Raw genomic sequence first — 17,322 nt, 5'->3', positions numbered from 1 at the left:
GACCAGGTAATGGCCTATAAATACCTAGGTCATGAGATTCGCATAGGAAAAGATAACCAAACCGTTGAGCTTCTCCGTCGTATAAGACTGACTTGGGCAGCCTTCGGCAAGCTGAACCATATTTTCAAATCGTCTGATATACCAATATGCCTTAAAAGAAAAACGTTTAATCAGTGTGTTTTGCCAGTGTTAACTTACGGTGCCGAAACGTTGACCATGACAAGGAGAACAGTTCAAAAGATCCGTGTGTGTCAAAGGGCGATGGAGCGTGCTATGTTGGGCGTTTCACTACGAGACAAGATCCCAAATCGCCAGCTACGACAAAGAACAGGAGTGGCTGATGCAGTAGAGAGAGTACCAACACTAAAATGCAACTGGGCAGGTCACGTAGCTCGAATGACAGACAATAGATGGACAAAGCGGATACTGGAATGGAGACCAAGAGATGATGCCTACCGAAGTAGAGGTCGTCTACCAACACGTTGGACTGACGATCTAAAACGTTGTCATAGGAATTGGATGCAAGAGGCACAAGATCGAAATAGATGGAAAATTATGAGGGAGATCTATGTCCAGCAGTGGATAAGCGAAGATTGAATGATGATGATGATGATGAATTTAATAGATCATTATTTGGATGAGTGCGGAATTCAGATGATAAATAAACCATCCAAAGTGATAGCTCAAAAAGAAGCAAAGGATGTACATAGATTAACATCTCGTGAAAGAGGAGAAAACGTAACGGTAATTGGCTGTTGCAATCCTGAAGAAATGTTTCTCCTGCCGGTAATAATCTTGAAGAGAATTAACCGAAAACTAGAATTTTTTGATTGACTACCTGCTGGTTCTTCGGTTTATATGAATAAGAAGTATTTTTTATAACCTCCGAGATTTTTTTAAGTTGGCTAAAAACACATTTTATTTCTAAAAAACCAGCCGGAAAAACCTTACTAATTATGGATGTTTTTCGGTTCTCTTAAAACCTACTGGAACCAAAAACTAACACATGGATGCTCAATCATCTTAACAAAAAACTATCCTGGTATCGAGTGGGAGAAATTCTAGGAAGAGCTTGGTGTCATGTTGCTACAGCTGCAAATGCAATATCCGGATTTAAAAGCACAGGTATATTTCCACTTGACCCGAATGCTATACCCGATCATTTCTTCGCAATTTCTTTTACACTCTTTTTCAATAGAAATTATCCTTTTACACGACTTTGATTTTATTTTTTGAAAAAGTGTGGCAACTCTCCGTTCTTTACCCTAAATTTTTTTAATTTATTCCTCACTAATCAGATTCTGGACGAAGTTTTGCTACGTACAAACGAAAAAATTGCAAAGTTACCCAGAGAGAAGTCCCAGACAAAAAACCTACTGTTTTAGAAACGTCATTGCTCGAACTGAAAGCACTATTAGGCTTGTTATTTTTATCTGCGGCTTTAAAAAATAATCACATTTCAGCTGATATTTTGTTTAATAGCACTTATTGTGGCCATAGATTAGGCTTGTTATTTTTACCTGAAGCTTTAAAAAATAATCACCTTTCAGCTGATATTTTGTTTATTAGCACTTATTGTGGCCATAGATATAAAGCAACGATGAGTAAAGAAACGTTTAAGTTTTTGATCAATTCTTTAGGATTTGAACTTCTTGCCAAGAGAAGAACGTAAAAAAGAAAGTAATTTTACTCTAATATCTGAAATTTGGAACATATTGATTAAAAACTGTCAAACATTATAACAGAGAACACTCTGGAAAAATAAAGGAAAATTCCTTCTGAATTGCTCGATTACAAAATTTGGAAGTGCAGGTCAAGTATGTTTGTGTGCGATGAAAACATGACTTTATTATCTTATAAACCTAAGCAAAATAAGACAGTTCTTCGACTTTCAACTATGCATTTTTCTGGAAACATTAATCATGAAACAACAAAACCCGTAATAATTCACACATATAATTCAACTACAGGGCCTGTAGATACGTTTGACCAAATGTCTCAGAACATTTGCTGTAATAGGAAGACTAGAAGGTGACCCCGATGCTTCTTTTATGTTTAGATTGTTAATATTTCAATGTTTTTTTATCGTTTCTCAATAAACATTTCTTGAAATTAAACCATTTTGTTTTAATTAGATTTGAAATAAAAAGAAATTAATAGACCTAAATCAGTGAATGTGTATGCTAAAGGAACGTTAGTATTCTAGGGTTAAGGTACTAGTATACTTTTGGTGTGCGAAAAGACATAATTTCCAAAACTTTTTTCTCGACTCCTTTAGTATATTACAAAATGCATTTTTTGCAGAAGTTAATTTAATTCTGAGACTGTATACATTTTTTTTTGTTTTCCATATTTTTACCATTTAATCGAGGGCGCCAAATTCAAGACAAAAAAAAATTAATTGTCTATAACCGACAGTTAATTTGATTCCGAGAAAAACGCGTTTACAGTTTTTTCTCGTATCACAGAGAGACTTATAAGAAGACCTAAAATATATGTTAATCTATAATCTTAAATATAATCAGTACTAAAAATATATAGTTAAAGTTTTTTCTATGAAACAGCTGAACTGTTCCAACTAAAAAATATTTCAAACTGACTTTTTTTTTCAGCCGTTTATGACGACACAATCACTGAAGCCTTCGTGCGGACAATTCATCGATTAGTAACTTCTTCTCCTTCACCTTCTGGTAAAAGAAGCGTGTATATAGCTCTTGAGAAGCGATTCGTTTTTACGTTGTCCGACTGCGACACTGTAGCTCCTTGCTATGAGTATTATCTAAAATGTCTGGACAAGTTGACAGGCGTTAAGTGCGAAGAAGTTTCACTGGCTTTTCCGAAGTCCTTCGAGTACGATAGAGTCAAGGAATTGGTATTGTGGAAAGTGACGTCTGTGTAACATCTGCTGGTTAAATTGTTATGTCAACAAACAAATTTTTATTTAATAAATTACAAGTTCCTCAATTCTGTTTTATTAAAAATTGAAAATAAAATCAACATATTGTGTTTGGTCTTTTTATTTTTGGTACAAAGGTACCTACAGATTTATATATGAAGTAAATGATAGTTATGGAAAAACTGGAACCTTGTTAAAACAATGATGTAATTAATAAACTACAAAAAAACGCATCAATCGTCTCTATTTGAGGTAAAGATGGACACAAATAGATGCAACCTTTAAGATCATTCTATCCGGTGCGTGTATCGAAGAATGACTATTCAGTTATCTGAAAGTGAGCAAAGCGTAAACAGCCATTTAGTTAGCATTGGACACCAATTTTAGTCGGTTTGCAATGTTGCCAGATAACTTCGTAATTCGTGAAATATTTTTTGTAGAGTTTTGATACCAAAACCTGAGGTGAAATAATTTTTTGTTAAAAATAATAACGTAAGTGCCGTAAAAAATAAGATTTTAAGCACACAAGCTAGTAAAATCATTACTCTGTTTTAAAATTTACGCAACAAGAAGCAGAAGGAAATGCACTTCTTATTGAGTTATCCAAAGTACAAGAACGAGTAGTTGCTTTGACAGATAAATTGATGGTATATTTATATCACAAAAAATATGTTATTGTTTTGCAAACTTAAATATCAAAAGATCAGAAATTTGTAAGCGAACTAAATTATGCAGAAAGTACAGAAAGTATAAAAAAGGAATTTTATAAACTTGGGTTTCGCTAAAAAAAAAAAATAGTCGACAATAGGAAAATGTTAATAGAAAAAGAGATGAAAGTAGACATTTAAATCTGCAATTCCTGAGGAACATTAAGGAAGCTAGAGAAACAAATAAATAGTGTTTACTGACGAGACTTACTTATTAAAGAGACATATTTCCACAAACTGTTGACCAATTATTGTTGGGACAGGAAATGGAAAGGTTTTGTTCCTGGATCTCATTTGAGGTGGAAGTCGATGTCAAAATCTTAAGACTATTATGATGACATGAACTTTACAAATTTTAAAAAATGGCTGTAAGAACAACTTTTAAGTAACTTGCCTCCAAATAGTATAATAGTGTTGGATAATGCACCATACCATAATACACAGGAAGATAAATGTCCCATATCCTCATCGAAGAAATGTGTTATGCAGGAACGGCTTATGTAAAACACCCTTATATAAAATATGCAATCGATCTAATTATACGAGCATAAGGACATAATGTATTTAGACCCACCACACCATCCCGATTTGAACCCTATTGAAATGTTTTGGGCAGCTTTAAAATCCTACGTGGAAGCCAGAAATTTAGACTTTACATTAACGTCAACAGCTATCGAATGAATCTTTTCCAACATTTACGGTGAAAGAATGCAAGAAAATAACTGAAAAAGTCTTCGGAACTGAACGTGAGTTGATATCAAAAGAGTCAGAATTGATGTAGTCGTGGATAATATGGTTCTCAATGTAGACGAAGGTTGAGACAGCGAAGATTTTTAATCAAAGTCTGACAGTAAAAACAGCGATTTTGATGACATTTGAATAAAAACTGGTAAGTATATTTTTATAGGCTTTTACCATTACCGTTGAAAACAATTTATTTTTCCTATATACCTAGCTTATTATTAGCTTTCCAATTCAATAGACTTTTGTTTATTTTAATAATTATGACGAATACTTCTTATAATAACATATATTATCAATTACCTAAGTTTACAGTTTAAAAACAAAACTCTAAAATAATAATTGATTTGACAACGCCGCATAAATGACCCTCTCTATCGTTTCTCTTATTCGCGATTTCAGTTAAATATGTTTTACTGTAACTAGGATAATATTTGACTAACATGCGATACCGTTTTAATAGCAGAAAAAATGGAGGACTTACAAAATATACTAGACAGAGTTAATATTGCAAGTGAACCAGTGGGACTGACAATAAATCTTCAAAAAACTGAAGTAATGGTGAAGTAAGTTCACAAATTTCGATACTTAGTAGTACTAAATGATAAGTGTGATCCAGATACATATAGATATAAAAACACGAATAGATCAGGCCAAAAACATGTATAATAAATGAAAACAAATGATGTATAACCGAAAACTAAGCTTAGACATCCGAATTAAAGCTATTAAATGCTACGTTTAGTCAGTCCTTCTGTATGGAGTACAAGCCTGGACATTAAAATTAAATAACATGAGATGGCTAGAAGCCTTTGAAATGTGACTTTATTGCAGAATGCTCAGAATATCATAGACACAACACATTACAAATCGAACAGTATTAAATACCATAACTAAAGAGTTTTGAGTACCAAGGCCACATAATGAGAAATGACAAATATAACCTGCTACGAATAATAATTGAAGGGAAGAAATAAAGCCTAAGAGAAGTAGACAGAAGAGCCATGTCGTGGTCTCACAATATTAGAACGTGGATGGGCATGAACGTTTAACAATTACTAAGAGTGGCACAGAATTTAAAATATTTTGATGTAGTGATCGCAAACCTGCAGTAATGAAATGCAACAGCAGAAGGAATATATTTGACAAAGGACGCATCAATTTTTTTGCAGTTCAAAGACCTAAAACGCTTAATTTGATACCCGAAATAAAATTGGTTTATACTGGGTTTAAAAATTGCAAAATCTGATATATTTTTTTTAATTTCAAGTATTTTTTATTTTTTAAAACAATATATCGGCTTGAAGCTTTCCCAAAATTTATCCCGTATTAGATCCTGCAAAGAAAAATATTTGGAAAACGAGGTCCAGGAAGAAGAAGAACATATTGGTTAAAGAACCTCTGAATTTGGTTCAATACAACATCTGTGCAGCTTTTCCGCGCTGCTGCAGATAAGATAAAGATCGCCATGATGATGGCCAACATTTGTAACTAATAGGCACATAAGAAGAAGAAGAAGAGTGAGTACATTTATACATTAACGTTTTCCGGGTGGGGCCCATCAGTGCCCGGCCTGAAATTAATTCCAAACGATATTTTTGTTGTCGGCACTGTCAATGCACGGAAATGGCACGGACTATACGGATTTGTATGAACACGATTTTATTGTTTTGTTAACGCTAGTGCTAGTAAACAGACAAGCAGGAGGTATTATGCGGTTAATATTTTATGGTTTTTTAAATGTGCCAAAGCAAAAAAAAAAAAAATAAAAAAAAGAGTACAGCGACATTCTAAAATAATCCTGAAATTTTTTTCATCATTCAATAATTCTGTGTACATTTTAAATTCTCCTTCGGTTTGTCTTTTTTTCCACATAGGATGCACACTACATCTTCTTTGTTTCCGCCTCTTCTGCTCGTACTCCTCTTCATCAAGTAATAATGCCAACAATCTCTTTTACAACTTTCTTTTACACAGAAATATATAATAACGGTTTCATTTCTATTTGGCCCGGTACGCACACTGCTTCAACGCGGTTGTATGTAACATTAAAAATACCCGGACTCGGCACTGACACGGTGCGGACACGGCACGAATATGTATAAATCGACCTTAATAAGGAAGGCATTTGAGAATTCGGCAAATGACGACATAATTTAATGTTATACACGTTAGAATGGTATAAAATATGCATACCTAGTTATAATTATACAATAATTTGTGGTAAAATAAATCAACTTTGTTAATAGAGTCACCCAAAATGCAATCTACCTCAAAATAATGAATTATAATATTATATAAGTACATATTAACATATACAATTCAAAAGGTTAATCAAGATTAAACTTCAAATTCAAATTTTAATTCAAATTCAATTACGTATTAATTATGTTAATACCATTAAGTAAAATCAACACGTGAATTGTATGCAATAATACTTATATAAATACAATTAAATAAATCGTCTATTAATAATGAATCAATAAATAATGTATTAGTGCAAATAAAAATAAATATAAATGCAAATAAAGTCAGTAATAATTGACGATACAGTAAAACTCTTTACGGAAACGTAAAATGTTGTCAATGGGTGACACTATATGAAATAAAGTTTAGCACAACAATATGAATTCGCAAAAACAACGAACGGTATTTGATATACAACAAATAATTTTTTTTACTTAAACCTTAGCGTTAAATCTTTTAAATTTAACGCTATCGTAAAGTTAGGCTAATTTCTGTTTCAATGGAAAATGGCACAAAGTATTCTAATACCGAAACCAAATAAAAATCCACACGAACTGTCATCCTATCGTCTAATCAGTTTGCTTCCTATTATCTCTAAGATATTTGAAAGGATACTCCTTTAAAGAATGAATTCTATAATCTACCGGATTATCAGTTTAGATTCGGCAACAATATGGAGCAATTGAACAGGTAAAGGATTGCCAAAGTAGCAAGAGATGCAATTGAAAAGAAAGAATACTACACTTCAGCCTTTTTGGATGTCTCACAAGCATTTGATAAAGTATGGCCTAAGGAGCTGCTATCTAAAATAAAAATTCACTTTATTTATTCTCTGTATGCTCTTCTGAGATCCTATCTTACTAATCGATACTTCCAAGTCAGATACAATGGAGCAATATCAAACATATCTTCCATTATATCGGGAGTACCTCAGGGTAGTATGTTGGGACCAACTTTACACCTACTCTATATGGCAGATATTCCCACAAAAGTAAACAGCATAACTGCTACCTATGCAGACGATACTGTAATAATGGCTTACAAAGAAATTGTTAAACCTGTGGCGATTTAAAGTAAATGGTAGCAAATCAGCACATATAACATTTACTTTACCGACGGAAAGTGTATCATCTGTGCGTATAAACAATACCATAATAACCAAAATAAGTGATGTTAAATACTTTAATGTACATTTTGACAGCCGAAAAAATTGGGGAAAGCACATTTGGACAATGCTACTGCAACTAGGATTAATATAATAAAATGTATTGGTTCATGAACCAAAAATCCAAATGAAGTCTATATAATAAGTTATTACACTATAAATGTATTCTAAAGCCAGTTTGGACTTTCGGTATACAGATATGTAGTACAGCATCTAATTCTCACTTACTGAAACTTCAGCTGTTCCAATCTAAAGTTCTGAGACATATTATCAATGCATCGTCGTATGTGCCCGATATTATACATTGAGACCTTCAGATTTAAAACATTAAAAACACCGTTTGTCTCCCTCAGTGGCACTTACAAAAATAGACTACTAAACTAAACCATACAAATACGCTTACCCAAGACCTACTTAAGCGACCGAGGAGAGGAAGACTAAAACGCCGTGATCCCTTATACCTTTCTATACCTATAAGTACATATAAACGTATACTTCTTGGAATTGATGATGGCGGTAGCGCTACCCCGTAGCTTACATACTAAGGTCTTTTCAGAAGACTAGGAACAAATTGAAGTCTAGACAGATCGATAGATTTTTTTCGGATAATTGCACACCGTAAATCCAGGTAGGGGCGACCATCAGCAGCGGAAATGTAGGTGAGAGTGCCAATATTGTGATCCTAAGCAATTGTGATGAGTTCTGCTAATGTGATTCGTACTACCCGCAATTGGATGGGGTTGTCGACAAGACGTACAAATAATTTTTATTTAATATTTATTTCATATTTATACAAAGTTGTCAAACTCCAACAAAAGCAACAAAATTATAAAAATCTCAGAAGAAGGGAAAAGTACTTACACAGAAGGAAAAAGCGAGTTTTTAAAAATATTGGAAAGACTTAAGAAGAGAATAATTAATAATAAGACTAACCCACAATCAATTTACTTCCCTACCGACGACCAGTTTTGCATACTATAATTTTCTATGCATCCTTAGGTCAATAGTAGATTTTACCACCCGTTTTATTGTAATTTTAATTATAACTGGAATAAATTTGAAATAATTTTAATTGACTTGTAATTTAAAGGTTAATTAAACATATATTTTAAAATAATTTATTTTATTTATATACTAGTTTTTACTCTTTTTAAATCTTTCATATTATATCATCTACAATTGGAATGGAGTAAATTTTTTAAAATTCTTCAATTTTTCTATTTTTAATAAAATAACCTTACCTGATTTTAATTTTTCCCCCGTTCAATTCTGAGTTTACAAAAAGAGTGGTAATTTCTTTTCTTATTAGATAGACCGATCCAACAAAATATAATACTACGTTGGATGTTAAACCAATTTAATTGTCACATTCACATTAAAATCCAGATGAGGCTTTTTCAAAACACAACGTTTCCTCAATGATTATTATTTTTTGCACCTCAGAACGTATCCAAATGGGTATCCCTTATTACATTTTAACTATATATTCAACAATATTTCTCCTTTTTTTATAAAAAATTTTTTCGACCAACATCGCGATACCAATACCGTAGAACCTGCTTAATTCGAACTTTGTTAATTCGAAATCTTCTTCAATTCGAATTTTTATTCTGGTCCCTAGCATTTCCTATATAAGTAATGTTAAAAAGTCGTGAATAATTCGAATTATATTTTGGATAATTCGAACTTTTCTATAAGTTAAAAAGTTAAAAATGCCAATTTCATGCTGGAAATTTCCGCTAAAAGAGGTAGTATTCTTTTCTGTTCTAACGTGCCACTTGTTTCAAGGCATTCAAGGCCATTGTACATTGTACCCGTACCTGGCACCTAAATTCTACCCCATCTGGCACGCCCCTTCAGTTGAGATGCGTTGGCGTTGCAATTGCAATCACCTCAAATCACGTCAAGTCACTTCGTATTGAGTAAAGATGTCGTCGCATGGTAATACGAAAACATACAAAACTTTAACGTTATCGGAAAAAATAGCGGCAATTAGAGAAGTAGAAAAGGGGACGAAGAAAAAAATCTGAGATTGCCAGGGACTTTGGAATTCCTCCTAACACATTATCCACCTACTTGAAGAATAAAGAAAAAATTCTCAACAGTGAAAGTGAGTGCGGTAAAGATCGAAAAAGGTTAAGGGAGCCAGAAAATCAAAATTTAGACAGTTGTGTGTTAAAATGGTTCAAACAAGCTAGGGATAAGAAGATTCCCGTGAGTGGTCCCCTTATAAGAAGCAAAGCTGAACAATTTGCTATTGAAATGGGGAAAAATAATTTTAAAGCGAGTACAGGGTGGCTCGACAGCTTTAAAGAACGCAACAAAATTTCTTTCAAATCCATTTGTGGAGAAAGTGGGACCATTAATCAGCAAGAAGCCAACTAGTGGAAAAAAAATTTGGAAGAGATGATTCAGGGTATAGATGAAAGAGATTTAATGTTGACGAGACGGGTCTCTTTTTTAAATGCACTCCTGACAAAACGCTAGCATTTAAAAACGAAAAATGTCACGGAGGAAAACTAAGTAAATAAAGAGTAACTCTCCTAATTGGTGCAAACATGGACGGATCAGAAAGACTGCCTCTACTGATGATTGGCAAGTCGGCTAATCCGCGTTGTTTTAAGAACGTCAAGTCAAAACCAGTGGAATATGTGAGCAGCGCAAGAGCTTGGATGACTAGTGATCTTTTCGAGAACTGGCTGAAAAAATTAGACAAAAAGTTCATAAAAGAAAAAAGAAAAGTTATTTTGTTTATTGACAATTGTACGGCACACACCACTATCCCACTGATGGAAAATGTAAAAGTTATTTTTTTTCCTGCTAACATGACTTCAGTTCTCCCGCCTATGGACCAGGGTGTCATAAAAAATTTTAAACATTTTTACAGACGTTTTTTGGTTGAAAACATATTGATGGAAGATTGCGACACCCTTAAAATAAAGTTAGACATTCTACAAGCATCTCGAATGTGTAAGAAAGCTTGGGACCAAGTAACACCTGAAACGATCAAACACTGTTTCAAAAGAGCTGGTTTTATAAAAAAGGAGGAGAACACAGACGACAATTTAACAGAAGAGCTGCTTTCAGTTGACTGCTGGGGGGACATCATTTCTGATCCTGCCATTTCTTATGAAGATTTTCAACGTGGATGAAGATCTTGTAGTATGTGGTGAAATAACCGATACAAAGATCATCGCTGAAGTGCTTAAGGACAATGATGAAAAACAAGAGAGTGATGAAGACGACGCATCATCAGTGGCGGGAGAAACACATGTTTCGAGTGCGGCCGAAGCTACACACCATATTACGCAACTTAAACGGTACTTTGAAAGTAAAAATGATGTAAGTCACTCTATTTTTAGTTCACTGAACATCTTAGAATCGTTTGTCATTACTAAGAAGTTAAATTCTAAAAAGCAGCTAAAAATTTCGGATTTCTTTGAAAAAAATTAGTCTATTTTCATTAATTGTAACAAATATGTATTCTTATTTTCAATAAATTTTTTAAGACAAAATGTTTTATTGTTTTACTGATGCGTTCTCACTGGGAATTTTTTATCTGCCGATTGTTTCGGCCAAGATTTGGCCAAAAATACCAATGAGAAAACCTGCAAATGATAAAAATCGAAAATAATTGACCATTTGTTATAGCTTGCAAATGCTTTAATTGGTATTCTGGCCGAATTTTGTCGGCCCATTTTTTTTCGGTTGACAAAATTCGGGCAAAAATTGTAACGAAAGCATCTGTAAGCGATTAAAATGGTCAACTATTGTTGATTTTTATCATTTGTAGATGTTTTCTTAGGCATCTTTGTTTTTTGTGGGTATATGTTTAATTCGAATTTTTAAATAATTCTGCAAACTATAAAATAATTCGATATTTCTGCAGAAAACATCTGCAAGCGATAAAAATGTTCAACTATTGTTGATTTTTATCGATTGCGGATGTTTTTGTAGGCATCTTTGTTTGTTGTGGATATATTTTTAATTCGAATTTTTGGATAATTCGAATTTTTTTAACGGTCCCTTGAGATTCGAATTATCCAAGTTTCACTGTATTATATATTTTTAATACATTTTCGGCAAATACCACCATGTGCTCACACCAACAAACTTTTCACCATTCTTTTTATTTGCCATTTTTCTGAAAACTAAATTATATATCAGTATTTGAATGGTATGGTACATAAATTTATTAAATAATAGTGTTAACATAGTCAACCTGGTTCGAAACATATACTCATTATACAGAATTTGATTATTGCAATAACTACACGTGGTCCGGAAATTCACCAACATAAAATAAAAAGCATCGTTCAGACTAGAGCATCATAATGATGTATAATAAATAGACCCCATAGCCTTCTATACTTGATATATAATCAAGTGCATATACATGTATTGATAATAATGAGTTTATTTTTCTTCGTCAAAAGAAAATCTATGAAAAAAAAATAATTAGAAAAATTATATTTAAATCACAAAAATCAAAACATTTAATTGAAATTGTTTAGTGTTCAGTATAATGTATAATAATTTATTTATCAAACAAACTAATCGTCTTCACTGATTATGAACACACAACCTAATGTATATAAAACAATATACATTTCAAAAATGACTTAAGTACCTGAAAAGTGGTGTTTGGCTTGTCGAATTTCCGCGACCACAAACAAGACGCTTAAATGGCATTTTACTAAAATATTAAGTAAATGACCCTTAAAATTTTAAAATAAAATTTGCTTGTCAACTTCGTATCATAACAATAAACATAAACAAAGGTAATCATGCTTATGACACTTTCGACGAAAGTCTATACATATATTATACGTCATTAATCCTAATTCATTAAAAATGTTAAAGTACTATAGAAATAATTTGAATATACTTACCGATGATCATGTTAGTACGTATAGTATATTTTATTATGGCTATTTTCAATCTTAAATAAAACAAATTCTACTATGATAAATACAGTATACTCACGTAAGTTTGGCCTCGATTAGTTCGGTCTCTGCTTAGTCCGGCCGGCTCTCTTAGCATTTAAGTCACACACTTGGCGAGCGCCAGCCAGACGCGAGTAGGTAAAGCGCTATCTTTACGGTAGGCCTACACTCGTTGATTCTTGTTTCACTTGCGATTTTTACTGTTTATATAGATAGTATACTTGTGTGTGTTTGTGGACAATAACTGTTTCGAGTCGTGCATTCTTTAAAAATAGTGAAACGCGTAAATGTAAGTACAAGTCAATGGAACAGAGATTACAAGCTCTGGAAATATTGGACAAAGGAGAATCCGTGCAAAGTATTTGCAGAGATTTAAACGTAGGCAAAAGTACAATCAACAACTGGCGGCGCAATAGAAAAACTATCGAAGGCTTTTGCACACCAATTGAAACTGAAAAAGTTCTACGAAAGCGTTGCACACTGAAAAAAAGCAAAACACGAATTGGTTGAAGATGCTCTGTGGTTGTGGACCAATCCAAAAAGAGAAGGTTATGATCTTGCACTCAAAGCTTTAACCAGAAGAGGTGTTCTCGGCTAGTGAATGATAGCTCTCCCGATGAAATAAGAGACACGGGGTCCATTTTATTGGACTTTGTGATAAGAAGCTATCAGCAAATCCAACAGAGGCCAAAAATTTTTCTGCAAAATTTAAAAAAATCATTGGTGACCAAAACTTGAGTCCAGAGCAAATCTACAACATCGGCGAAACTGGGTTAAATTTCAGACTTCTGCCCAGAAAAACTTTTGCCGCCCCACAAGAAACATCTGCGGCAGGATTTAAAGTCAGCAAAGACAGAATAACGGTCGCTTTGTGTTTAAATAACTTAGAGCCCCACAAGATAAACCATTTGACAAAATTAAATCTGCTCACCAAAACACTTCTACTGCTTGACAACGCGACTACGTACCGGGAAGGTCTTCAGTCTGACAAATGAAAAAGAAATTAAACTGCTGTTCCTGCCACCCAATGTAACCAGTCTTCAACAGCCAATGAAACAAGGGGTCATTGAGTGCTTCAAGAGAAAGTATCGCCGGAAACTGCTTTCTGTAGTTCTTTCCAAACTGGAGGCTGATGACAACTTAGACCTCTTAAAAGTGCTGAAGTCAGCTAATATGAAGGGTGTTGTGTATATGTCGGCAAAGACGTACGACGAAATACCACCGTCAATGTTTGTAAAGTTTTGGAAAAAACTTTGGCCAAATATAGAAGATAAGATTGACCAAGCAAACACATCGGAAGATGAGCCAAACTACATTCTTGTTAACGAACCTGATGACAATGCAGCTCTATTGCACGACCTTCACCAACTACTGAACTGTGATCCTATTGTTGAAGAAGATGTTTTGGAGTGGATCAACATTGAAAAGGAGCTACACAAAAAGGTTTTAAATGACGACGAAATCGCCAATTGTGTCATTCGCCAAGAAAATGAGGATAACGACACAGATGCTGCTGAGAATGAAGAGGAAGACGAAGAAAATAAAATAAGCCACGCCGAGGCAAAGCAGCTTTGCAACTGGCAGCTACCTACGTCGAACAGCAAAAAGAAGCAACTGTCATCTATGTAATGAATATCAAAAAGTGGCGTGAATTTGCACAGCAAAAATCATTAGAATAAAAAATTCAGAAAAAAATTACTGACTTTTTTAAGTGTTTAAGAAGCATTATTGCTTCCTTCTAAGTATTATTGCACCAATGTGCAATAATATTTTTAAATTTTATTAGACGTAGAGTTCTGTAACTATTGTTTCATAGTATTTTTGTAACAGTCTACCTTTTCATACGTGTTAAATATATGTCAGAGTATTCCTCTGTGTTGTCTTTTACTTAATGTACAAGTGTTTTGTTTGTGCTAGATCCATACAAACCATAAATGGGTATTTTTTAGATAAGCATCGGTTATTTCGGCCACTTTTAAGTTTGGCCTAGGGTCCGGTCCCGAGGTAGCCGAACTTACGGGAGTCTACTGTAATTGAACCACAATTTGAAGTTAAATATACATTCGATTCTCAGTTTCTTCTATGTAAGGATACCAATTTACTATTCTGAATAATTTAATAACTTTTAAATCCTTTAAAATAATTTTAAGGCCTAACCTCTCTCTTTTTACAATTAAAAATTTAAAATTAAATTTATTTAAATTATTACAAACAGTTTACACATACTGACAATTGTTTTCCACTATTATATTCAATATTTAGTTTGCTAAATATTTTTTAAAGTTTGTTAGTAGCTTTGAAATTGTAAATCTGATATATTTAGTTTCTGACACAATTAATTAATGTTATGTTAGATTAATTTAGTCTTTGTAAGAGTTTACCAATATTATTCATAAATTAGATTACATTGTCTTTTAAAAATATTTAGCTATATCAAATATTTAAAATATTTATTATATCAATTTTAGTTCTGATTATTATATATTCATCATATAAATTGATAGTCATAGTTACAATACTACTAAGAAGAAAAACCGTCATACTGTAGCCTTCAACTACATTGACAATGTCAGTTTTACCTCTTAAAAAATAATTAGATAACAAGAACATCATTCATTATTAACCAGTTCCTCCATCACATAAGTAACGTAGTGCACCACCTACAAACTTTCCCATTTTTCAAATTAAATGTGTGTTTTTGTCTATTGATTGTTTTCTGTTTATCCCTTAAATGTTTTTATTATCTTGCTATAAAAATTTATTTCTATTATCTTTTTTACTATCTGATATCACAATATTGTCCCTCTGTCAAAAAAGACCAAGATCTCATCTTTTACTTAATAAATATGCCTTATATCATTTGAACATCCAAACTAACATCCAAATATATCTCTCCAATAAAAATAAATAATTTTTACATAATATAATATCACACTAAATCTTCAGTAAAAAATTTACATAAACAGCTATACTCCTATCATCATCATTCTCTTTTCCTTTATCACTATGCGAGGTCGGCTTTCCTAATTACATTTTTCCATAAGTGTCCATCTCGAGTCATATCAATATTAATACCCTTTACCGACATATCCTGCCTAAGCGTCTCCCCCCAGGTCTTTTTTGGTCTTTCCTTTCTACTACTTCCAGTAACCCGCAGGTCAACAATTCTTCGTATTGGGTGGTTACCGTCTCTTCGTTGAACATGACCAAACCATCTTAACCTATGTTCTCTCATCTTGACAATAATTGGAGCCACCCCTAGACTTCCCCTTATATACTGATATATTTAATAATTTTAATTATTTTATTCTTTTTTGTCACTCCACTCATACATCGAAGCATTCTCATTTCCACCACATGCATTCGTTTTTTCTCTTTTTTTTTAACTACCCAACATTCAGTTCCGTACATCATAGCTAGTCTTGTGGCTGATATAATTTTTCGTTTAGCTTCATTGGACTTTTTCTGTCACACAACACACCACTCGCTTTCTTTCACTTCATCCATCTAATCCGAAATCTACTGCATGCATTTCCATATATTTTCCCAATACTCTGTAACACTGACCGTAGGTACTTAAAACTATAATGTTTCACAATCATTTCACCATCCAAATATATCATTCTATTTGTACTAACGTCATCTTTAATGAGAATAAATAAGAACTAAGTACCGAGCATTGGTGCAATCCTACTTTCACATGAAATTTATCAGTTTTTTCCACACCTTTCCTAATACTAGTTGTTACTCCCTCATACATTCTCTCACAATCTTTATATATTCATTGGAGACTCCCTTCTTATTGAGTGCCCACCACAGGATCTCCCGATGAACTCGATCATATGCTTTCTCAAGATCAGTGAATACCCTATGAGCATTTGTTTCTTTATTCCTGTATGTTTCCATCCACTGCCTTATAATGAAAATTGCGTCTTTTGTTGATCTCTCTTGCATAAAACTGATTATCAGATATTTCGGTTTCTTCTCGTATTCGTTTATCAATTGCTCTCTCCCACGTTTTCATCATGTAACTACGTAGTTTTATGGCCCTGCAGTTTGCACAAAGTGGTACATCTCCCTTATTTTTGTAGACAGGTACTAATACACTGCTTCTCCATTCATCTGGCATTTGTCCAACTTTAATAATTCTATTCATATTCCTATCCTAGTTGGTAATATCACTTTTCCCCTTAAGTTATTTCCCGATACTCGTTAATTAGTGCAGCAAAGCCGATAATCACCTATCTCCAGCTAACTATAACAAAGATATCACTATGTTTTTTCAAACAATTCATAATAATCCTTGTATCGGCATGTAAGTAAGTCTTATTCTTATTTCTCTTTACCTAAATTGAAATGGATTCACACAGGTAACATATTCAATATCTAAACTAAATTTAAATTAATTACTATTTAAATGGGAATAAGCCACAATTAAAGGTTAAAATACATTTATTGACGAAAATAGCTTAAGAACAATATTAAGAAAGAATTTAAATCATGGCTGAGAATATGTAGAAATGAGGAGGGACATACTCAATACTCAATAGAAAAGAGGACGTATTAGACAGGTGGGTGGAAAATTATAAAAAGCAAGCAAGAAACCAAATCGAATCGACT

General features: G+C 33.1%; 1 protein-coding gene across 7 annotated transcripts in view; it reads left to right on the top strand.

Moving 5' to 3' along the window:
- LOC140447590 (methyltransferase-like protein 22) overlaps positions 1-2,964 on the top strand; it is a 540,943-nt gene extending 537,979 nt beyond the window's left edge. For all 7 annotated transcript variants that reach the window (XM_072540330.1, XM_072540329.1, XM_072540324.1 and 4 more), the window contains one exon: positions 2,613-2,964. In XM_072540330.1, coding sequence (XP_072396431.1) covers positions 2,613-2,899 — 287 coding nt within the window. In that variant the 3' untranslated portion in view covers positions 2,900-2,964. The remainder of the gene's footprint in view (positions 1-2,612) is intronic.
- Positions 2,965-17,322: the final 14,358 nt, after the last annotated feature.

This window comes from Diabrotica undecimpunctata, chromosome 8 (assembly GCF_040954645.1).
Source record: "Diabrotica undecimpunctata isolate CICGRU chromosome 8, icDiaUnde3, whole genome shotgun sequence".
NCBI lineage: Eukaryota > Metazoa > Arthropoda > Insecta > Coleoptera > Chrysomelidae > Diabrotica > Diabrotica undecimpunctata.
Note: the sequence above shows the minus strand (reverse complement) of the source record. Positions and strands in the feature narration are given on the sequence as shown.